Genomic DNA, 23,537 nt, shown 5'->3' with positions numbered 1-23,537 from the left:
CAATCTGACTCATCTCTTTTTAAGCTGGGGATACCACCACTGCTGTACACTACTGTGTACCACATGCTACACCTCTGCAATCTTTGTTTATTCCAGGGATTAGACAGGAACATTTGACCTTATATTTTTAGATAGAATTGCAATCACATGAATTTGTGTTTTGAAATTGTGTGCATTACTGTGCCTAATAAAGTGACCAGCTGCATGTGCATGCTGCTCTGCCACTTGAGTTGCTCATCGTAGTTTGCCAGATCAATGCACTCCGTTAATTAAAATGTGAATTTCTGCATATGCAAATGGAAGAACGGAGTCCGACAAGACTGCACCGTCAGCTTGATCTGTGTTAATTGAATCTTTGTTCAATTTCTGTCCCTGAAGCACTTTGTTCTCATGTAAGCTCAGCTAATTATCTTAGAATATGACTCCCTATTATATGGATGGGAGAAATGCTGCTTTGTGCTGTAGCTACTGAAGGCTTTACCTAATCTCTCAGTGAAATGAAGGATCAATTCATTTTCATTGGAGAAAATATTTAATGCCGTCTTCCCAGGGAGCTGATTGTAAGGTCCAAGCTATTGATCTGGAGCATGTATGCATCTGATTTAAGCCTCACATTAGTGTAGGTGGTTATGTCTTGGTCTTTCTCTCTTCTGCTTGATGAATGTGTGCAGTGTTAAATTATAAAAATATTACTGGGCAAAATGTGGTAGAAATGAGATTTCTTTCTTTCTTCTTTTTTTTTTTTGTATTTTGATTTTGTATTTTTTCTCTGACTTTCCTTCTTTCCCGCTCTCTCTTGTCCTCTTCCATCTCCTCCCCTCTCTTCTCTTCTCCTCTACTGCAGTCAGCAGGTTCCTTTCAGAGCTGTCGCCTGGCTGAGACACTGAAGAAGAGTCAGCTGTGGACTTCTCTTGTGTTTGTGACTCTGGTAGAGGCTCAGCAGCTGCCGCTGGACTGTCTGGGAGGTCAGCTCTTTGTTCGCTTCAGACTAGGAGAGCAGAGATACAAAAGCAAGGTACTGCATTAAGGATGAAAGCTTTTCATTTTCTGCTTCCCCCTCCCACTCTTAAATTCTTCTGCTGCTTTCCTGTTCTCCAATTGTGAATACTTTTCTTCACTACTTAACCCCTCATTCCCTTTAATCCTACCCTGTTGTTGTCTTGTAAAATGCCAACTTTCTTCAGTGTTTGTGGAAAAAATCACACCTCATCTCTTTTCTTTCTTTCCTGGTATCTGTGGCTTACTATTAAAAGTGTACTGTTCACCAAAAAGAGGCACAATTCAGCACATGTGGAAAAACTATCTTAAATTTAAAGGACACTTGTATTTTTTTACAGCATATTTCCAGAAAAGGCCAAAGATCAGTTGAATGTCATTAAACTGACTGGTCTAAAAAGTCAAGATAGTAGAGGAACCCTTATATGTACACACATTTATAAAAATATAATCATTAAGCTATTGTAACGCCTCTCTGTAGACACACATTATGTAAAAGCAAAGTCCTAGAAAAAGAAATTGACTAGCAGAGTAGACCCTAACTACCATAGGGTCTATTCTGCTAAAAAAAAAAAAAATAGTTATGAGACATTTATTACAAGATGATTACTTAAACATATCTAAATTCACTTGCATTGTTTTGTATTTTCCAGTCATATGTCATTGAAAAATTTCTTAAAAATAACGATAGTAAACAAAATGGTGTTGAAATATTCAAGTCTTGTCTCGTTCTCCTGATAAAAGCAACTAGAAATATAGTAGAAAAATGTACTTTTTTATTAAACCACGGGATGGACTCTCTGCTGCTTATCTTGGCAGCGGGAGGCTGTTTAGCAGTGATGCTCTCTTTCTTGTCCTGTGGGCTCTGCAGCTACTGTCACTGATAATCATCTTGCTGTTCTGCAACAACAGCCATTACTCATAAAAGCTGAATGCTAATAAGCAACATTGTTCTGTCTTCTTATTTCAGATGCAGGTTTAAAGTGACACTAATTGCTTAGTTTACCTTCATGTACAGTGGGAATTTCTAATACTGCTAAATCACAAAACATTTATACACTAGTGTGTTAAAAAATAAAGTTTACCAGCTTAGTCATCCACATGCGGCGACTACTTAACAATGGTGGAAGAAGCACTCAGATACTTCACTTTAGAGAGTAGTCATACCACACTGACAACAGTAAAAGCATATATGAATTGATCAATCATAATCATTCATTCATAATAATGCACTATAATTTATTATTATTTTTTATCGGAACCTGTAAAGTATTAGCAAACCTTCCTTTTCTTTCCTTCTGAAATATAGTGAAGTAGAACTATGAAGTAGAAAAGAACTTTATCGTTCACTTACAGTGCACAACTGTGAATATGTCTTTTGATGTTGAATGTTGTTTTTCTGGTGTAGAATCACTGCAAAGTGGCCAACCCTCAGTGGAGAGAGAGCTTTACGTTTAACCACTTCTTGGACAGTCCAGAAATTCTTGACGTAGAGCTCTTGTCCAAGGAAGGACGAAGGCCAGAGGAGTGTTTGGGAACGTGAGTCTCTGCTCAACCTGCTTTCAGCTTTTTGAGCCTATTGTATGTTTTGTATTTGTACAACACATGTAATACAGGTGTACGTGTAATATTAGCACATAAAGTGAAAATGTAAGTCGTGTTTTGCACAGCCTACTTGTAACGTACAACAATACCTTGTGTGATGGTTGTGTGTGTCATGCCTGTACAGACCTTTGTAGTGAGTGTTGCACAGTTTACATTTCTGCACAAATAAAACAGTGCTCTATGTGCGTTGTTGTGTGTGCAGATGTGAAGTGAATCTCTCCAAGATCCCTGTTGATCAAAGGCAGCTGTTCACGCACACCCTGGGCCAGGGGAGAGGGCGCTTGGTCTTTTTAGTCACTCTGACCCCGTGCAGCGGTGTCTCCATCTCGGATCTCTGCGCCGCACCGCTCGATGAACCTCAAGAACGTCAGATCCAGCTGGAAAAATATGTCAGTATCTGAACTGCTTGTAGAGTGTGTTTTCCACCTGTACTGAATGCACAGATAGCATCACTTCACCACAGTGTGCCAGTTGAGGTGCCGATATAGTCAACATCTTTATTTGATTGTGGATTTTATTATTCAAAATTGAAACCAGCTAGATCAGCCACAACATGAAAGGGTCCTGGTTGTTTTGAATGTGTGGCTGATTGGTGTAGAGATTAACTGAACCCTGAGTCTAAGTTTGTAAAAGAGTAAAAATCCCAGTACAATGTCCTAAGATATTTTTGAATAGCAGTCTCAGCTGTTTTACTGTGAGCAACCAGCCTAAAACTTAGTTATCATCTGAAGAAAAAGATTCCTAGATTTCGGAAACAGCAGCACTTTCTCTGTTCTGCGTTGGAGGGCCAAGAGATGGCAGTATCTAACTGGGAAAGTGCCGAGAGCTTGGAACAGTGACCTCTGCTCATTGGTGCCTTCTGCTGAGATAAAAACATTTTTTTTAATTCCTGTTTTTAACATCAAATAGTGGGTTAAGAATATTAAAGGCTGTAGGTGTCACCTAAAGATATATCTGCTTGTCGTGGGTCTAGCAATCAAAAGACATGCCATGATTGCAATGAGAATGTACCCTTCTTGTAAACCATCCTTAATGATAGAGAAGAGGGAATAAATATAATGAAACACCATCTCTTCAATATATACCCTGCACCAAGTACTATTCAAGTTTTTCATATTTTATTCTTTTATTTGTAATGCTCATTTTGCCATCTATCACGTTCCACAGCGTACATCGTCGTTTTTTTTTTTTTTTTTTTTGTTATACCTTTCTTTCAATTTCAGTTTATCATAGGAAAATGTGAAATAAGCTTCAAACAACTTGAAACTTAGAAATGTAAACCATTATGATGCAATTGCAAATACAGCCAGTTTGGTCAGCGTGTCTTTGTGGTGGTCTTGCAAGTTCTTGAAAATATTTTCTATGATGTATGTATAATGTATTTTTGTTGTAGGTTTGTATTTTGCAGTGCTCGGCCTATTAAGCATTAAAGGCTGTGAACTCACAATAGGAATATTAATGCTTTAGGTGTAATAAGGAAATTGATTTCAGTGACCTCATGAGTTTGTAGACATTTTTAGACAATTGCAATAACACATTGTTCTGAATTTTAGATTCTGAATACATGTTTATTATTTGTTATAGAAAGGCTGTTGTCAGATGTTGCTTTCAGCCATCAGAGAACTTTAGAATTTTACCCTTACCCTAACCCTAACCATAACTGTATGAATTGGACAATCTGGAAGATGTGTCTAATAATAGTATTTAGTAATAGTAATAGTCTCCACGTCTTTGTGGAGTTAGGTGCTCTGAGAGGGTTTTCTAGTGTAAATGTTTCTAAACCCAGGATGTTGTCTGCTTCCTGTCCCCACAGAGTCTGAAAAGGTCCCTGAAAAACCTCAAAGATGTCGGTTATCTCCAAATCAAAGTTCTCAAGGCTACAGATCTGATTGCAGCTGATTTAAATGGTGGGCCTCACATGTGAAATGTATTCTGTTGTTAAAATAGAAAAGATCAAAGAAACCAAGTGTTAACATGTTGTGGTGTTTTCTGTAGGCAAGAGCGACCCTTTCTGCGTGTTGGAGCTGGGCAATGACAGACTGCAGACCCACACGGTGTATAAGACCCTTAACCCAGAGTGGAATAAAGTCTTCACATTGTCAGTTTGACTTTCTTCTCCAAACACCTATCGTTGTTAATGCTAGATGATGTTTGCTGTTTCACTTATTAAAACAAACTGAAAAACTGGGACATAATGCTATAATTTGCTATAAATAAGTATCTGACCTCCTTTTTTGTCTCCACAGCCCTGTCAAAGACATTCATGATGTTCTGGTGGTGACTATCTTTGATGAGGATGGAGACAAGGCGCCAGACTTCCTGGGAAAAGTTGCCATTCCCCTGCTCTCGGTACACACTACCTCACTAAGAGTCCGTCATGCAGACAATAGACTAATCTATTTACACTCTGTGTCTAAATTAAAGTGAAGAGGGCGTTAACACTCCATCGGGTTGAAGACTTGCTAAGATGTAATTCAGCATGACTGACGGTCAGGTTCATGACTGAGTTCAGCACCTGATGCCCTTTCTGTCCTGCAGATCCGCAGGGGACATCAGACTGCCTTCCCACTGAAGAAAGAGGACTTAGGTGGGCTGTCGAAGGGGAGCATCACTCTGGCGCTGGATGTTATTTTTAACCCTGTAAGTAAAAGTTGGGTTTGCAATGAGGCCAAGAAGGATATGAAAGGTGAGCCTGATTCTCATTGCTTCATTATATTTTTTTTAATCAGGTCAGAGCAAGTATAAGAACCTTCCAACCCAGAGAAAGAAGATTCATGGAGGATAATCCCAAATTTTCTAAAAAGGTTTGACACAGTTCTGATAAATTTACTGTATAGTCCAGACCTGAGGAATGCAGACAAAAAAAAGAAAGACATTGGAAAATGGATTTTAATTTTTGACATTAACATCATTCACTTAACCTAAGCTTAAGCTAAGGAGAATAGTAAAGGCCTTTCAGCTTCATTAGAAATTAGAATGTATTAGACTGAGAGATAAAATTAAAAAAAATACTTGACAGCCCCTAAACTTTACAGTGTTAAACACCACAAGGAACAACTGTTAATGGGACAGGAGTTAGAGGTCACTGCACTGTGACAACATTCCTAGGATACTTGTATGATTCAAATTCAAAACGATAAGAGCCTAAAAACAGAGACTTGGAAGAAAAGTTGTACAAATATTGCTATTTTTTTTTAACCAATTAGCTATAACAAGAACACGTTTTCCACATAGCTTTCCTCTGAAAAGCTTCAAAAGCAAGACGTTTGCTTGAATTACTTGAATTGAGCTTTAATTGACCCCAACTGTGACTGAGTTCTTGTTCACTCTTCTGCTACATTAGTTTGATATACAGTGTGCAAGACAGGGTGCGAGACATGGGTGCCTTACTGTCTGTACTTCCCACAAAGACTCATTGTTATCAGACAGCACATTGCCCACTAATGCTGAAATTGGCTTGCGCACTGTAGACTCAGATCATAACGTGCACAATTTCAGTCCGTTTTAATGTTGAAAGTCCTGGTTGACAAAATCAGGTCAGATTACCGACACTTTTTGCCCCCTGACCACAATTTCATGCCAAAACATACCAGCTGTCTCAGTAATCCACTAGCTGACTGGAGGTTCCCTGTTTGGTATGAATTGAACTAACTACTGTAATATTTATCTGTTTTGCATGTTTGTAATCTGTATCTTTCAGGCTCTGGCCAGGAACGTGCTGCGCGTTCAGACACTGTGCAGGGCCATCATGTCGACTCTGCAGTACATCAAAAGCTGCTTCCAGTGGGAGAGCGTTCAGCGGAGCCTGCTAGCCTTCCTGGTGAAGTGCTTTAACTGCTTATCAACACAGTATCTGCATTTCCCTCTGTTTTCCCTCCAAGGCTGCGGAAGACAACCGCAGTCTGGCTAACCCTTACTTGAACTCTCCCAGTGAAAATCTTAATCAATGCGGTATTGGGCTCAGCAGAAACACAGGCTTGGCCGCAGCTCTGAGTTGGAGTGGACGCTTTCAGTGTTGCGTGTCTCGTGAATGCAGAGAGCCTCAGCTGGAGAGAGTAGAGTCCCGGTGGAGTCGAGATAAAGTCTATTTTTGTTCTACTTCCCTGACAACTCATTAACCCTATGTCCAATCTGTACTCGGTTTGATTTAGACCCCATTATGCCGACAGAAGTCCAATTAAAAGGCTCTTCAGAGATAAGGCTGATTCTCCGTCCTGCCATTGTTCAGTACAAGTGTTAAGCAAGTGTGAAGACAGAAACACAGGAGTAGCATTTCGGCTCTTGTCTTCAAAGTGCTACGTGAAGTGGGTGCTGGTCTTTTTGACTTTATTCTCTCCCAGTTCTAGAGCCATCAAAATGGCAAACGGTGAGCTGTGCATTAACTATGCAGGCAATCAAGGTCACTGAAAGTTCTTTTTGTTTTTATGGCTAACGTCCTGTAGATGGCACTAAAGCTTTTCTCAGCATCTCAAGACTTTGTTAGGAGACTGGTAAAGAGATACTGTACGCCAGCCAATAGTGGTTTGTTCAATTTCCTGTGAAAAATGGGAGCTGCAGCAGAGAGCTGTTATCTGAACAGAAGCTACTGTCTATGGTTCAGCCTTGGGTTGGACATTTAGTTTTATAATTTATAATTATTTGCACCTCTGACATCAGCATGGAGTCAAGGCTTAGTCTGCTTTCACCAGAAACCGCCTACAATTAAAATAAATTCAAACCACAGTTCATGTACATGGGCCGTTAGTGGAGAACTACTTTCTGATGTCAAGACATTGCTCGGTTCTTCATAATCCTGACTCTGTTCTCGTCTATATGGTTAATCTATAGGGAAAATTGTTTTTTCTTTTTTGATAACTCAGATGCACACTGAAGTGGAAATCATACAAGCATGAACAAGCACACGGCGTGCACACACATCCTCCCACCGCATCTCGGCGTTTGAAAGACAGTACCATCTGTACTCATGTTTTCACACTAATGCTGCCTGCCTTTTCAAGCCTCAGTGAGAAGAAATTAATGCGTGCTTAATATTGCCAAATAAGAGTAATGAATCAAAGCTTCACTTTTCCTGACGGCACACAGTGACAAACTACCTGCAACATCTGCCGACATTCAGACGCCTTCGTGCAAAGAGCTTTTCATCAACACACTATACTTTAAATGTGTCTTAGTAGCTCAGCTTTGTTAATACCTCCCTACCCTCTGAATTATAACAGATCTTACAGTTACCCCTGTGACTTTATTTGATTTATATTATTTTATGACTTTTAGGTAATTTGAACATAACATCAGTGAGAAGACCTACATGGAAATCTAGTCTAATTTTCTTGCTCTACAACCCAGTCTTTAGAAATAGGATGGCATTATGAACATAATGTGGAATCTTTGTCCTAAATTAATGGATTTTTGTGGATTGTACAGTGTACTCTCTTCGCTCATATGTTATTATACAGTTTACTGAAAATGAACCCTGTTTAATGTATGCAACTTACTGGGTGTGCAGTAGTAACTGCATTTTTTAAAATTCTAAAAGTCTTTTCTTGAATAATTATATGAAGTGTGTCTGCAAGAAGACTTAAAGTGTAAATTACCGAGAATTTTAGCAGATCTTCTCCTAAACCAGCATTAAAGCATTAAATTGCAGCTAAAACAATTCACAAGCAATTAAAAACGACATAGTTACAACCTTATTTTTTCTGTCAAGACCATTAGTCATATGTTAATGCTATGCTAATGTTAGCTCAGCTTTGGTTAGATATCCTACTCCTCTGACTTTATTAATCTTCTCCACGCTGCTTCTTTTAAACTACATCATAGCATTTAACCTTATCCCATAATTGTCACCTGCAGCCACTGTTCTGCAAAAGCTAGATGTTCTGGCTTTGGAACAATAAATGGTGTAAATGATGTCGGTGATTTCTGTGCTCTTTGGTTACCTCTGTGCCGTCCAAACTGTTCCTCGAGCATTAATGTGGAAATCCTGCTCCGTCCTAAAAATGTGTTACCCTCAGTTCAGTAGCTCTCCCAACTTTAGGTAGCTTTTCTTTTTTTTTTTTTGTATTCCTCTCTGATCTGGATTGTATTTCCAGATCCCTTTTATTTTGCTGTTGAACGCTGTGTAATGCCTCTCAGGCAGAAATGGGCTGCTTTATCACAATCTTTATAGGCTGAGTATACATTTCCACCAAAGCGTGACTTGGCTTTCGCCCTGTCCCGGCTCTCCCACTCATTACAAAGTCCTCACTAATAAAACATAACCCTTTCAGTGAGGAATTAGTTTCATCTCCTCTCCCAGGCCATGTTTTGGCTTATGATAACACAGACAAGAGCGTGCTTGGCTTTTTGCACATTAAAGCTGGTGGTGGTAGTGGTGTTGAGGGCGGGGGGGTGGGGGGTGGGGGGTTTCTACCATCTTTTATGTCAGTTGGTGCCTCATAGGAGAGTGATGTCTTTACCAGATGTTCACTTCTATTTTTATTAGTATATAAAAACCTTTAAACCCTTCCCCACGCCTTTTGGCTTGCTGCCACTCTGGTCAGCACTGCTTCTCTGACAGGATTATTTTTTACTTCCATTTAGCCGTGCAATTGAGACATCACAAGCCATATTTCTTTATCCTCTTATCTGTTTTACCTGAGCCACACACAAATGTGGGATGTGCGTCACAAGTGCCATTATGGACGTTAATGACATATTCACACAAAGGCTCCCAGTGGCTGTAGTGGATCGCATGGTGAGCTTTAATGTAAACATATATATATGCAGCACAACCACTCTGCTCAGCTGGAACGACTGTCCCTCCATGTGTATGTGTGTGTATATGTGTGTGTGTGTGTGTGTGTGTGTATATATATCTTTTATATATATATATATCTTTTATATATATATATATATATATATATATATATATATATATTAGATATATTAGATATATATATATTAGATATAAGGGGATATATACACACACACACATATACACACACATGGGTGGAGGGACACTCGTTCCAGCTGAGCAGAGTGGTTGTGCTGCATTTTGTGCGAGATAACTGTATGTGTACAGCCAAGCTTCGCCCTCACCAGATCTTAACCTCAGATCGGTTAACCCTACCTAGGGGGTTTCCACCACAGAAGAAGTTTGTAAAGTGAAGACGGCCAATTACAAAGAGCATGTTTGTGTCTGTAGTTTGCCTCCTTGTGTCTGATCTCACTGATCTGACCTCTGTGGCCCTCTGCTTGCAGGTGTTTGTGGTCACAGTGTGGTACTGGGAGTTTTACATGCTGCCCTTCTTCCTGGTTTTACTCATCTCGAGGAACTACTTCCAGATCCGCTCCGGCCGGGTCAGCCAGGACCAGGTGAGTCCAGAGCAGCGTCATCCCTGTTTTTCTCATTCAGCCCGGTGGCCTGCTGGCTCCCTCTTCACACTCCTTTCTTTCTTTTGTCTACCTCAACCAACGTCTACCTTGTTCTCATAATTAAAAGCTGGTTGGTTTCCATAGCAACCAGCCGTACCTATAATACACAGTAATAAAATAACACATAATACATAGAAAACCCACTGAATAGACTAATGCAACATATCATTATAGTCTAAGCTAATTTGCAGCGCTTGTCCCTTACTGAGACGGCTTTCTGTTTTTTTCACTCCACTTCTAGTTATTGTTCTGATTCCTGTCTCCTCTTCACTGTAATTGGGCTGTTGCCTTCTTCTAGTTGTGACTGGTCAAATTAGAAAAAAAGTTTTTAGCACTCTGCTTTGAAAAGGTCACAATTCAAAGCGTTTTTTTTTTTTTTTTTGTCTAATGTGACCATCCTGTTTCTCTGAAAAAAGGTTGCTGAAGCTTGTCTGTGCCCAGTGTGGAACTGTATTATTAACAGAATATAGTGATGGTGGTTCAGCACAGTGACAACATGCTTTCTTATGATTCTGTTAATTGGACAAACCAAAACACAAATGCATATTACCATCATATAATAGAATAATGATAAATTAGTGTAATGATTGAGCAGTTATCAAAGTGGTTGTCAGTTAATTATTGCTGAGTGTATTTCAGGAGGCTTCCCTGACTTCAGGGTTTATAATGTCGAAGATCTCGGAAACACTAGAATCTCACCTCCCCAATCCGATTCTTTATTTTTCTCAGGACAGCATATATTTGGGGGATGAGGATGACGACGATGAGAAGGTACGTACCTGTGCTCTCTGTTTATTTTTGCATTTCTTTGTTGACTCTGTATTTCTATATGCTGTTGACAAAGGTATCTGCCTGTGATCTCTGATTTTCTGTGGCTAAGTACTAAGTACTTCACTCAATACTAAGTCTCGTAGACGTATTTTGATTCCTGCCAAGCACTAGTTTTATTTTTTTGTAAACGTGTGCTTCCCAAAAGACATTTGGGCTTAATGAAGACTTCAACAACCCGCTTCCACATGTCACACACATTCATATGCTAATAAAGGGGTGGAGAAAGAGGTTCTGCTGCATTTGGGAAAGTCCCTGAGCTTAACATGCCATATAATACCGTCAATATGGAACTAATGACAGCACTTAGACATGCTTTTTCAAAGCTCATTTTGGAAGTTTGTGTTGAAGATGTTACAATGCTTTTAGGCAATGAAATATTTCTTCACAGTGACAGCTGTTTATTGTAGAAGTTTTGAATGGCCTGCACCGACCTGATGTAAAGTGGTTCTCATACTGGTTTCAGCGGGAACATGAGTCTGAAATGGCTGAAGTGGTTTAGTGTAGTGATAGATATTTTAATGAGATGAAACAAAATTGTTGCATATGTGGTTTTCAGACAGATAGTCAGTGTGCATCTGGAATATCCCAGGTTTGATCCTCCTACAGAGCTTTTCCCAAGCTCTCTTCCAAAGTCTGGATGGCGTCAAGCCAGCAAATCACTCTGTGTGTCCGGACAGAAGCAAATATGAATACCGGAGATCACACAGTGACAAAGACCAAGGCTTTGGCCAGCAAACAGTCCCCCACCATCCACCACTGCCTCGCCACCATCCCCACAGATCCCTGGTTCTCTCTTTAGTCGTGTAACCCGCCCTCAGCCTCCCGACGTTTGATGTGGACATGTGGCCGTGTCTCTGTCTAAACTCTGGCTCTCATTCCAGAGATCTTCAGAGAGTCTCCGCTGTTCGCTTTAAAGCCATCCTTCCCTCCTGGGATCTGGACTAGCCTGAGAACGATACCTCTTCTCTTTAATAATGTGAAGTCCAGGCTCATTCTGAAGAGCCTTTACTTCAAAAAAACATTTCAAAGTATCTGTGTTTACGGTCAGTTATCAGAGACAAAAAATAAAGAATAACATTATAAATATAATTTAGGTTCATTTTACAAGTCAATCTTACATTATGTTTTTAATTTGTATCCTGTTTTTAATTTGTATTATTTGGCACTGATAGTAATTTGATTGATGATGCATGAAGGCACATTTTAACAGTTACTCCCTGTACTCAAACATTGCTGCATACCATTTTTTCCCTTGTTAACATTCCCTACCATACAGATACCAAAAACAGAAAATATAAATGGTAAAGAAGCCTGTGAAAAACATTTTACACAGTGTGCAGGCATTTGGCGTCTTTCAAGCAGCTGTTATTGATTGTGTTGTTTGCTCATGCAGGAATCAGAGAGGAGAGGGCTGATGGACAAAATCCACATGGTCCAAGAAACCATCATCACCCTTCAAAACCTGCTGGAGGAGATCGCCAGTTTTGGGGAGAGGATTAAAAAGTAAGAATCGGTCCTCAAGTATGGCTCATTACTGTTCATTACTGCAATCTTTCTAGATGTACTACTGTATGTTCTGCACATTTCACCATATTATTTTAATTGTCCTGTTCTGTATTTTTCCATTATAAAGGGAAGTCTGCATTAGACAGGCCTCAAATTTGATAATTTCTTCTATAAGTAACCAAATACACTCTTCCTAACGCGTGTTTCTTAATGTTAATTTGTCAGCACGTTCAACTGGTCTGTGCCGTTCCTGTCCAGCTTGGCATTCTTGATCTTTGTCATCTTCACGGTCCTCACATACTACATCCCATTACGCTACATAATTTTAATTTGGGGTGAGTGTCAGTGTATTTCATCATCAACTATTGCTGTAATAGAAAAACTCTCCTTTTCTCTCTCCTTATGTAGCATTGTTCTATTAAAGTCAAGCAGTATTCTCTGCATGCTGTAATTTCTTCCCCTTTAGCCAGGTAACTTTAAAAGAGATAAAGTCTTGACGGAGTGACTGGAGTTTAGAACCTTGCAGCTCTTCCAGCCGAAAGGGTGAAAGTAAAACATGAAAAAGGCAAATAGTGTCATACTCAAAACAATATTCCTTGGACAGCATAAACCTCCTCTGCAGGTTTTTGTTTGTGTGGAAACAGAGAGTGCAGCCACAACAGACTAGTGTTAATGATATGTTGGTGTGAATTTCTGTTTTAGGCATCAATAAATTCACCAAGAAATTACGGAACCCGTACAGCATCGCCAACAATGAAGTGCTTGATTTCCTGACAAGGGTGCCTTCAGATGTGCAGAAGGTAAGCTCTGCTGGATCAGCCGACCAGGAAGCCCAAAATCCCAGAGCCCGCTAGCTTTGCATTTTACTACAACAACTCCCAGGCATTCTTCCCTCTTGTCTGTATAATTAGCTTCATCTGTATAATTATGCAGCCCTGTATAATTTCTGTTGTGTTTTGGTCATGATACATCCCTGGTGGAGGTCTGCTGCTTAGCAGCTTTGCATTGCAGGCTGTTCCCAGGCTGAAACAGGAGACACTGCTGCTGGTGTCTCCTTTACGAACTCAGCAACTTCAGCACAAACAAATATCACTGTGTCCACATCTCATATAAACCAAGAACCTGAAACACGAATTAATGGTTTAATAAAATAACTAACATGACTTTTACACAAAAAACATTTTTATACAAAAGTTATCATCAAAGGTAGATGATTTTGTGTTGATTGTCCTAAAAACACTTCATTTAAAAGTATAGTAAGTAAATCTCTCCTATTTCACCTGGTTTCTGCTGCGGGCATCTGTCTTCTTCCTTCATTCCCTCTCTCCTCCCTGCCTTCTCTCTACATGCCATCGTCTCTGCTCCTCGCCCATTCAGTCCTCTCTCTAAGCTGTTTGACCCCTTTTGTCTCCTCCCTCTCCTTCTTCCATGCCCTTGGGTCACTGTGTGGCTCTGTCTAGTGTCTCCACTGACCGCTTACTGCTGTTGATCTGTCTCTAAACAAGTGTAGCTTTCTACTTGGTGCATGTCATTGGAAACAGCCTAAGTTAAATATTGTAGTGATTTATAGTTGAATACAAGCACAACGCACAGATGAATCAAAACAATGTGCTGAAAAGGTGTTTTTAATTTTCTGCAGGTTCAGTACAGTGAGATGCGAAGCAGCAGGAAGAAGAAAGTCTTGTAGAATCCACAAAGAGGACGCAATGAAAATGAGACCTGACACTGCTGTTTGCGGTCTTTCTACCTAAAAACTGTTACCACTGGATCAGCTGGAGGTCTACAAAGTATATTTTGGCTTCACAATATGTGGCGAGTTTTTAATAATAATTAGCTGTGGTGATACACGGCTCTGCACCACTGATATCGACCAGCACCCAGAGACCTTTAACCAAAGAAGTCCATGCTGAGAACCTCGCAGACATTACTTTACCACAGTTCACTAATGTGTCTGTCTGAAATTGTTCTAGCATAGATGTTTTAATGAATGTACAGTTTATTCTTTTACAAACTCGATCAGAAGCTGCTTTATTTTATATTCTTGGCCCCAGGTTGTGTTCTGAAAACAAGTGAAATATCAGGGTATATTATCTGGAATGTATATGCTTGCTATGAAAATTTGCATGCGTGTATTTTATCATGATTTACAGACTTTGATTCCAAAACTGACTATTCATCAATTGTCATAACCAATTTTTTAGAAAGGTCCTTGTTTTTTTAAATGTTTAGAATTTTAAACCACAAAGAACAGATTTAGAATTTTTAAATTTAACCTGCAGTATGTTCATACAGCAGTAAATCACTAGTCAGTAGCAAATATTATGCATAATATTCCTTTATTTTACATGCGCTTTTTAAAAACGGATAAAGAGCTACAGTATGTCATTCTAGAGAGGATGCACCTTCACACTATGCTGTAATTTACTCCTTGTATCTAAGAGGTATGGGGCCAGATCTATACACACTTTATTCTATTTATTGACACTGATGAAGACTTCTGTCTTTTATTTCTAACAGCATTAAATGCACACAAGCACACAGTGTAGCATCTTTTATCTGCCTCAGCTCTGTGCTGCATCTCTTTGAATTCCCCTGCACGCCGTGTTCATCCTCTCAGTGCTCCCATGCTGCAGGATTGTGGGCGTCTAACAGCACCGTGTCTGAGCCCCCCCCCTCTTCATTAGGCTTTCATGAAGTGAGGCGAGGCTGTGCGAGACCTCACCAGCACCCGGGCTCCCCGCTGCGTTGATGGCCCTTGGGCGTCGCCATGAGCAGGAGGACCTCAACGACCTCCTCTCAGCTGCTGTGACGAGATGCCTGCAGCCAGAATCCTATCAAGCACAGCAGTCAGACAAACCTCCGGTACAGGGCCAGACACTGCTCAGGAGCAGGAGGAGGATTTTAAAACCAGCCACAAGCAACAACAGCCGCACCAATTTAGGGATTGGAGAATTGGAAAAGTTAAGATGTTGGCACTCAGAGTAATACCCTGAGATTTATGGTTTTTAAGTCAGAACGCGTGGGTTCTTTTAAAAGAGAAATTAGCGATTACAGCAACACGACTCTCATTAAATACAATAAGAATGTCCTCGTTCTCCTATCAATTGCTTCACAAATGTTGTACATATAAAAGCCTTCAATGAATGAGATTGTGTGTAGGTAATGTGTTACACTCCTGTAGAAGCAAACTGAGTAGCATTTAACGGCTCACTGCTATGTGCACATAATATCCTTTACATTGCTGTGCCATATAAAATAATTTGCTGATTTGTCCGGTTGTCTTTAGGACAGAGGGTGTGGAGAATGTGGCAGATGATGACCTGCATATCTCGTCATCTAGTTATAATGTTGACATAGGTATTCAATATTAATAACCCGCTGTCAAGGACACAGGAAGGACATCTCAATTTGACACTTATAGGTTTGGCATGAATATGTATAGGCTGTGAGACTCTTCAAAATTACCAAGTAAAATGATGGTTCACACGTGGGGCTAATGTGATGTGGCACATGCATTCTGATGAGCCACAAATACAGCAGCTGATAGGTCTCAAAAGACTTGTTATAAGTCGAAATTGAACCTACAGAGAACATACAGTGTTATTGTGTGTCTGTGTGTGAGTGCAGAGAGGAGATGCGACATATATAAAGCTCCATAGAAGCTGTGATCGTGAGCAATTGTCCATTAACAGTTGTTATTAACTCATTAATAACTATCTCCAACATCGACTATTTGCATGTGTGTGTGATTGGAGGGGCCTAATGGGAAACATAGTGTTGAACTGGTTCCCAGCATAAAACATCAGTAGTGAACAGCGGGAGGCTGTTTCTACACTGACAGCCCAGCTGGCTGTGTCTCGCTGCGTTACTTCGCCTTCAAAATATGGCTGCTGGTGGAAACTGTATGGACATTGAATTATACAACTCTGAATACATTGTAGCTTACATGAAAATGAAAAAAGCTACAGAACATTTCCCATCACAGAAGCATGGTTAATGGTTAATGGTCATGTTCATGATCACGATCACGATGCTCTCTCTCGTCAGGGTCTTTTATGTTGACTCATGACTTTCAACCACCAAACATCACCACTCATCATAAGAGACGAATAATTATCATGAAATGGTTTTGTTAACGACACTCGTTATCATTGCTGTTGACCTCTCGCTAACAACTGTTAAACTGCTAATGTGTTTTAATGAAGAAGGGGTATTTCACAGTGCCGAGTTGGAATGAGTCACTAGATGTGGCGCTGGCAATTAATTGCTATGAAAACATAATCAACTGTATTTATCTCAAAATTAGGATTTGTCATAGAAAATAACACACCACTTCAGGAGTACATAAACATTTTGGGAAATGTATGTATTCACTTTAGACAGGAACAGGGGGTGGGGTGAGCGTCCTGTCTGTTAAATATGAATCTATAGGCAGCAAGTGCGTAGCTCAGCTTAGTATAAAGAGTGGAATCGAACTGAAACAGAGAGCCTTTGGCTGGCGTCGTCAAATGTACCACAGCCAGTGCTGGAGTCATACCATTTTCATAGGGGTGGCTGTCATCAATAATAATTGAAACATGTAAACATGTAACATGTAATGTTGGGAGGAGCTGCTACAGCTGTTGCACTGTGATTCTATGTGGGGTGGCCAGACTTTAACAATGGGGGGCTCTGGCCTCCCTGGCCACCCCCCAGAACCGTTCTTGAACAAAGTGAAAACAAACATTAGAAATAGCGAAGTACTGTAGGTTGGTAAATCTGCATTCAAAACAGCAATGTGCCATGTTTTGTACAGGTTAAACAAATTAGACATAATGTGTTTATTAGTACTCTAGACGTGCTAGTAGACATGATTACTCACAACAGAGCCAGCCTCGTCTTTTCCCCCTAGTTCCAGTGATTCAAGTCGTGCGATCAGCCATTTTTTCGTAATAATTCAGAAAATATTTCATTTTTCACAGATCTAATAACAGATCTGGCGATGGGCTAGATTTTCACTATGTGGACACTCCACATGCCACCCCACCACCCCCCCTTAGTTTTAACAATCCTTCAGGGGGTTTGGGTCCAGGTAAATCACAGACACGTCCTGGTGGTGCTGCTGCCCAGAGGCTGCGGGGCGACTGTGCTGTCCCCGAGCAGGCCAACATCAAAGCCCTTGATCCAGAAGAGCCTGAGGCTCTGAACAGCTGACAGCTCTTGACAGAGGAGAAATCAAATGATTTTGTGAGAGAGACCAACACCCTGATACCAGATCGGCTTTCTGTGTTTTGTGTATGTGTTTCGGCTCAGACACCGGAATATACTGTATCAGATACAGATTCACACTGTACCCGGTGCAGCGACTTACATGAAGGTCTGTACTCGACAGCAGACCTCATGCTGCCCTCCGAGAAACTGGAACAATTACTGTTGTGATTGTTGCCATATTTAAATCTTTTGAGGTGTATTTTTGTCTATAGCTTTTGCTCCTTACAACAGGCAGGATCCACTGATCACCCTTCACTTACTATAATTTAAAATAATTGCATCAAAACACTTGGAGAATCATCCACAGCATTAGAACTGTAGCCATCAAAAAAAACTTACAGAAAAGCGCAAGTCTTGATCATGGTATCAGGATTTTGGTTGTTTGTCTTAAAAGCTATTTCTGAGGCACCCAGACAAGGACCAAGGACATTTTGAAAACAGTATGTGACTAAGAGGAGCCAGGAATTGAACCACTGACCCTACAGTTCATGGGCAACTGCTTTACCTCATGACCCCTCCTGGGTTAAAAAAAACAAAGACAATAACTTCCTGGTGATGATGGTGATGACATGTTGTGATTGAACCCCATGAAAAGACCAAAATGTCCAACAACAAGGTTTTGTCAAAATGCTGGGAGGTGCAGCAAACTTCACCCAAACTGTAGAACATAGAACTAGTTCCAGCTGTGGATAAATACATATTGAGTTCTCTGGTCTAGTGGTTCACAACCTTTTCTCACAATCATACTCCCACATTCAGATGAACTTAGAGTGGTCCAAGCCTTTTATTTGCCTATGTAATCATTATTAACCCCTATTACCACAATGATCCAGCTATTCCACCCATTAAACACTTACTTTTATCTATTTACCCTATTTAATCATCTTTCAACTATTCGCCATGGATCAGCTGTTTCAACTTGCTTTACAGGACACGTCTTTTTGTTTGGCTCTCTTGATGAAATTGATCAGATTAAATGATCGTGGTTTATTTTATGTTTCTGTATGTTTATGTATCCCAACTATTCCTTGTTGGTTTTCCACCATGTCCCTTCTGTTTATCCTCCAAATGTTTTAATAATATTTATAGTAGATGATGAAATCCAAGAATTCTAAATGTCAGTACAATTAAACATTTACACATGTTATTTATAAGTTGTTATACTACATACTACCTCCACTCAGCCTCTCTGATGCTCTTCTCATTTCATTTTTTAGAATTTACACAACATTCACAACAAAGATTGGTTCTAGGTAACTGTTTATCCTCTTAAGGCCGTGGCTTCTATAAATGTATGGTTCTCAGTGCTGGTGAGGATGAGGATTGATCATCTTTCTGCTCAATTCTTACCTGAAGAGTTTCGCTTACAGGCAGTTCTGGGAAACAACAATGTCAGGGCTGTTTTGGTACTGGGAACCAGCAGATCTCCTTCCTCATGGGTGGCGTTGTAGTGATGTCGGTGGGACCTGGGATGACTTTGTATTTAATTTCATCTCCATCCTCTCCATCCTCTTTCCTCTTGGAAAGGAAATTAGAGGCCAAGCAGGAGCAGCATGAGTGGGCTGGCAGGGGAGTCATCTTGAGGGTTGGTCTGGAGGTCGTGGAGCTCCTGTGAAGAACTGCTGTGCAGAGACTTGATGTCTGATTTACAGACACACTCTCCTCTACAGGTGTGTCAGTAGGAGGGTTATGGTTTGGGGTCCACACCTTCAGCCCTTAATAAACCTCTGCACAGATGAATCTACAGACTGAGCCACTCTTTAAACACAGCAGCTAGTAAAGTTTTTCTTTGTCCACATAATGTGTAAAGTTACTCCTCAGTTACACTTCCTTCCTTATAAGACCAAAGCATGCAGTACATGTTAAAATTACATTTGTGTGACCCAAATAGTGTTTCTTCACTCTCTGATGACCTGCGTAATTGAAATCCCCTGTGCGCCTTTTATGACAAGCTGTTAAAGTTGTAGCAAAAGCTGTGTGTCCCTCTGTGAGGATGATAGACGGCCTATTGAAACTCTTGCATATGTAGAGGATGATAATAGGTTCCTGTGGGACGCATTGCTGTGGCCGTGCCCGAGATGGCTCTCTAGTCAAAAAGGGAATACTGAATTACATGAAACAGTACAAGCCATTGTACAAACCATCGCGGCTGCCCCTCCATTAGGGACACTCGGAGTGTATGCTAGTAACATTTGTTTACTGGTGCATGCATGCTAATTCATTATCTCTTTGATTTTTACTTTTTGTTTTAGTTAGTTTATGGTTTTAAACCTTAGCACCTTTAATTTTCTGGTTTGCTGATGAAATGAATGGGCTTATTCCAAATCAATGGTTTTCATCTCAGCTCTTTATTTCATCTCCAGCTCTGGAAAACATCTATAAATAAAGGTGAAAACATAATGACACACTCTACAAGTTTGTGTGTACACAAACTGGCACTGTCAGTGCCGCAGTAAGTCCTCATCTTTGTGAAGGTTTTAATGTTTTAGCCTGGCGTACCTAAGAACCTGCAACTAAGTGAAGTTGTTGATTGGTATTTAACAACACACCCTGGATGTAATATATTGTCTTGTCCCCTGAAAATAAGAAATCTAATTATCACACATAAACCCACTACACTTCCCTTGAATCCTGGCCTCATATAAAGTGTACAGATGAATTGTGAAAAGAATGTGTGTTTTCTCTCAAACAACCCCCCACCCCCATCTCATCAGCCGCCGTGATTAAGGTTTGGCATTGGGGATTGTGCTGTCTTTTTGGAGCGATATTTCAGCTGCATTTCTGACACTCTGAAAGGAGAGGAAGATAAAGGAGGCGTCGGGGGAAAAACTCCTTCCCGTTGTGTGAGTCCTAGAGAGGGCCTTGAACCCTGCCATTCACGCCTTTCTCTCCATCAGCTGAGTCTAATTGCCAGAGAGGACAGGAGACCCCAGACCCGATCGTTCCTTATCCTCTTTAGCGCTTTCAGGCGAGTGAAAGGCGAGCTTCTGCTTTTGATCTTTTCTCTGATTCGCTTTTTCTTCTCTGTCATCCCTACCATCCTCTCCTCAGGAGTGACACCAGCTCCTTTCACTGCCTGCCCCCGTCTCCATCTGCCCAAAATAATGACCAAGGCCCAGGCATTATTAAACAGAGGTGGAGAAGGGAGGTCAGCTCTGGGAGAGGGAGAGGGAGGTCTGGATGGGGACTCCAAACTCGTCTAAGGAGGGGTGCCCCTATTCCAAATCTACTCCGTAGCCTCTCTGTGTTCCCCTAGATTCAGCCCTTACAGTTTTCATGGCCTTAGCCTGGAGAAAGCCTATTCTTCCCCAGACCACAGACGTGAAGGCTCATCCTTTCCCAGAGGCGCTGCTACAATAAGACCTCAGGCTGCTTGAGACAATGGGGCCTGTGTGATCTCTCAGTCAGGCTCAGGATGAGATGATGCCTTGCTTGCCAGTCCCATGGGAGGGTAGACCCAGTGGTCATTGTTGACAGCTAATGGACAGCAGCTTTCCACTGGCAGGCCCCCCTGCAGACTGTGTCATTTTAAGTTTCTTAATAACAACACTCAGAGTGGACCGATGGAGGAATTCTATCGAGAACAGCAGTTTGTTTGCAGATGAAAATCATTCCCCTCACAAATCTCAAAAGCTAACACTGGGGGGTGTTTGGATGAATGCAGCCAGCGAGCAAAGGCTGCATCATAACTGGTCATACGTCTGAAAAGACCGGGATTAGAATGACTTCATTCATCCAGGAACAATGAAATTACAGGCATTTGTTTTTTCTTAAACTAAAGAAGGGACTGCCAACTAATAATAATGCTGTGCATGCTGACACACAAGGTGCAGGACAAGGACACAGGAAGAAAAGACTCTACCTCACTGTGCGATCACACTTTCGACACATATAGCAGGTGTAAATGCAGACATTGTGTTTTGAATGGGTCAAAGCGGTTTTAGAGATCCTGGAACAGCCGGCATCTCTCTGACAGCTGTTCTAGTTTCCCATAGGGATGGAGTACTCGCAGAATGTACATACTATATATATATATATACACATGTCTACATTTCATATTGATTTTTATTCATATGCATGAGCACTTTCAGAGCACAAGTGCACTTTTAATGCTATTGAGGTCATTGTGAGGACTGCAAACAGTGGTGCGGGCTGTGTAGTCTGAAGAGCAAACATGTGACATCACTTCCATTATTTGTTTTCAAAAGCCCAATAAAAAAACACATAGCCAGGTCCACAGATCACATGTAATGTAACTTTTCTCAAACTTGAAATGTTACGAATGTTTCTAAAACCATGTCCATATATTTTTTTTTACCAGTGGTCTAAATGAAAATCATATTTTCAAAATAACTAATGGTCTGATTTGTAAAATCTCTACTAATTATAGAGCTTTGCTGAGGTCACTGATATTATCAAGGTTAATGTATAATGCATTGTGACAGTTCAGTAGATATATATTTAGTTGTGTACTGTAAACTGTTTATGTACAGTAAATGTGCAAAACTTAGCAAACTGTGTTTTAAAAAGCATGTTTTAAAATAGATTTCTGTAGAATGTGTGTCGATTTCAGTCCCTGTTATTTCTGTGTTATTGCACACACAGAACATACAGAAAAATGGATGAAAGAGTAAACAAGAGCATGATGAACATAAGATAACAACAAAGTAGGTAATACCTTAGCCGGCTAAACTGCTGAGACGCTGCGTTCACCTCCAGGTAATGTCTCTCTGAATTGAGAAAGAGAAACTTGGACTTATCTAAATTACAGTAAAGGGCTGGCGGCAGTAGAGTGTTCACTTCACTTGCTGTCTAAAGGAGAGGAAAACTATTTTTTTTTCAGTATGTTTGGTTTGGTTTTTTTACTCCTTTTATTTTTTTATGTGCAGTAGTGAGTGGCTCAGGGCAGAGTGTGATGGATCCTGGAGTGCAGGAGAGGAGGTGGGGGGTGGGAGGAAAAGGGCAGAGTGTTAGGTCAGGCTGATAGAGATGTCAGCATTGCTTCAGTAATCTTGTGACGCCTAAGAGAGCTGCAAAAAAAAAAAAAAAAAAAAAAACAAGCAGGGGAGGGGGTGGCTGGGCAGGACGGCTGAAAGACCAGCAGCTTGGTGACAGCAGAAGCAGAGAGCACCCCAACAGCAGCAGCAGGGGATGCTGGGAGGAGGAGAGAGGGCTGAGTCGGGGGAGGACGGTTCGGTTGTGGCTGTGGCTGGAGGAGGGGAGGGTGGAGGGGGCTGTGAGGAGTGAAGCCGGGGGGGAAAGATGATCTTCAGTTACACGTTATAGCTGATAGTTAACCCTCCTCCTCTCTGCAGTGTGTTAGAAAGAGAGAGAGAGAGTGGTGAGCCAGTTATCAACGCAGTGGAGGATTTAAGCCTTGTCTACCTCATTTAACGTCTCCCACAGGCTGGAGCTTTTTCTCGTACTGCCAAATGCAATGTACCTAATGAAAAACACTAGCACACACGGGCAGGGACTCCACAGGAGATCCTTAGAAATAAGTGAGTTTAGTGCAGCAATGGAGCTCCTTGTTTGATGCCTTTCTGACTTGATTTGATTTTCGAACACATCTCCTCTACGCACCTATGCATATGCTTATACAAAGTGTCTTCCCTTCTTATTATACACACACACACACACACACACACACACACACAGTCACTATACTCACGTAAGAAGTCACGTCCACTCATAAACATGAAATCTACCAATGGACGCAGCAAAGACTGGAAAAGTGGAGCTTTTGGAGTCTAGCGTTGCGTTTAATGGGTGACCCAGTAATGAAACGTGATTCAGGTGCAAGATGTATATCTGCAGTGAAATATTGCTCCCCGCTCGCTGGCTGCAGCCCAGACGTCGCCTTCCGCTCACTCCTGCTGTAAAGTGTGATTTGCTGCGTTTGGCTTTTTTTGTCTGGGACAATTATGTTCACCATT

The 23,537-nt window shown here is 40.9% G+C and overlaps 1 protein-coding gene across 3 annotated transcripts in view; it reads left to right on the top strand.

Moving 5' to 3' along the window:
* The window catches only part of LOC113174196 (multiple C2 and transmembrane domain-containing protein 2-like), a 30,074-nt gene extending 15,180 nt beyond the window's left edge, over positions 1 to 14,894 (top strand). For all 3 annotated transcript variants that reach the window (XM_026377967.1, XM_026377968.1, XM_026377966.1), the window contains 15 exons: positions 845 to 1,015; positions 2,405 to 2,535; positions 2,804 to 2,990; positions 4,415 to 4,508; positions 4,597 to 4,699; positions 4,848 to 4,950; positions 5,140 to 5,241; positions 5,331 to 5,405; positions 6,302 to 6,421; positions 9,841 to 9,954; positions 10,744 to 10,785; positions 12,239 to 12,348; positions 12,577 to 12,686; positions 13,054 to 13,151; positions 13,991 to 14,894. In XM_026377967.1, coding sequence (XP_026233752.1) covers positions 845 to 1,015; positions 2,405 to 2,535; positions 2,804 to 2,990; positions 4,415 to 4,508; positions 4,597 to 4,699; positions 4,848 to 4,950; positions 5,140 to 5,241; positions 5,331 to 5,405; positions 6,302 to 6,421; positions 9,841 to 9,954; positions 10,744 to 10,785; positions 12,239 to 12,348; positions 12,577 to 12,686; positions 13,054 to 13,151; positions 13,991 to 14,038 — 1,608 coding nt within the window. In that variant the 3' untranslated portion in view covers positions 14,039 to 14,894. The remainder of the gene's footprint in view (positions 1 to 844; positions 1,016 to 2,404; positions 2,536 to 2,803; positions 2,991 to 4,414; positions 4,509 to 4,596; positions 4,700 to 4,847; positions 4,951 to 5,139; positions 5,242 to 5,330; positions 5,406 to 6,301; positions 6,422 to 9,840; positions 9,955 to 10,743; positions 10,786 to 12,238; positions 12,349 to 12,576; positions 12,687 to 13,053; positions 13,152 to 13,990) is intronic.
* Positions 14,895 to 23,537: the final 8,643 nt, after the last annotated feature.

Source organism: Anabas testudineus, chromosome 3 (genome assembly GCF_900324465.2).
Source record: "Anabas testudineus chromosome 3, fAnaTes1.2, whole genome shotgun sequence".
NCBI classification, from domain to species: Eukaryota; Metazoa; Chordata; class Actinopteri; order Anabantiformes; family Anabantidae; genus Anabas; species Anabas testudineus.
The sequence above is the reverse complement of the archived record's forward strand: the minus strand, read 5'-3'. Positions and strand labels throughout refer to the sequence as shown.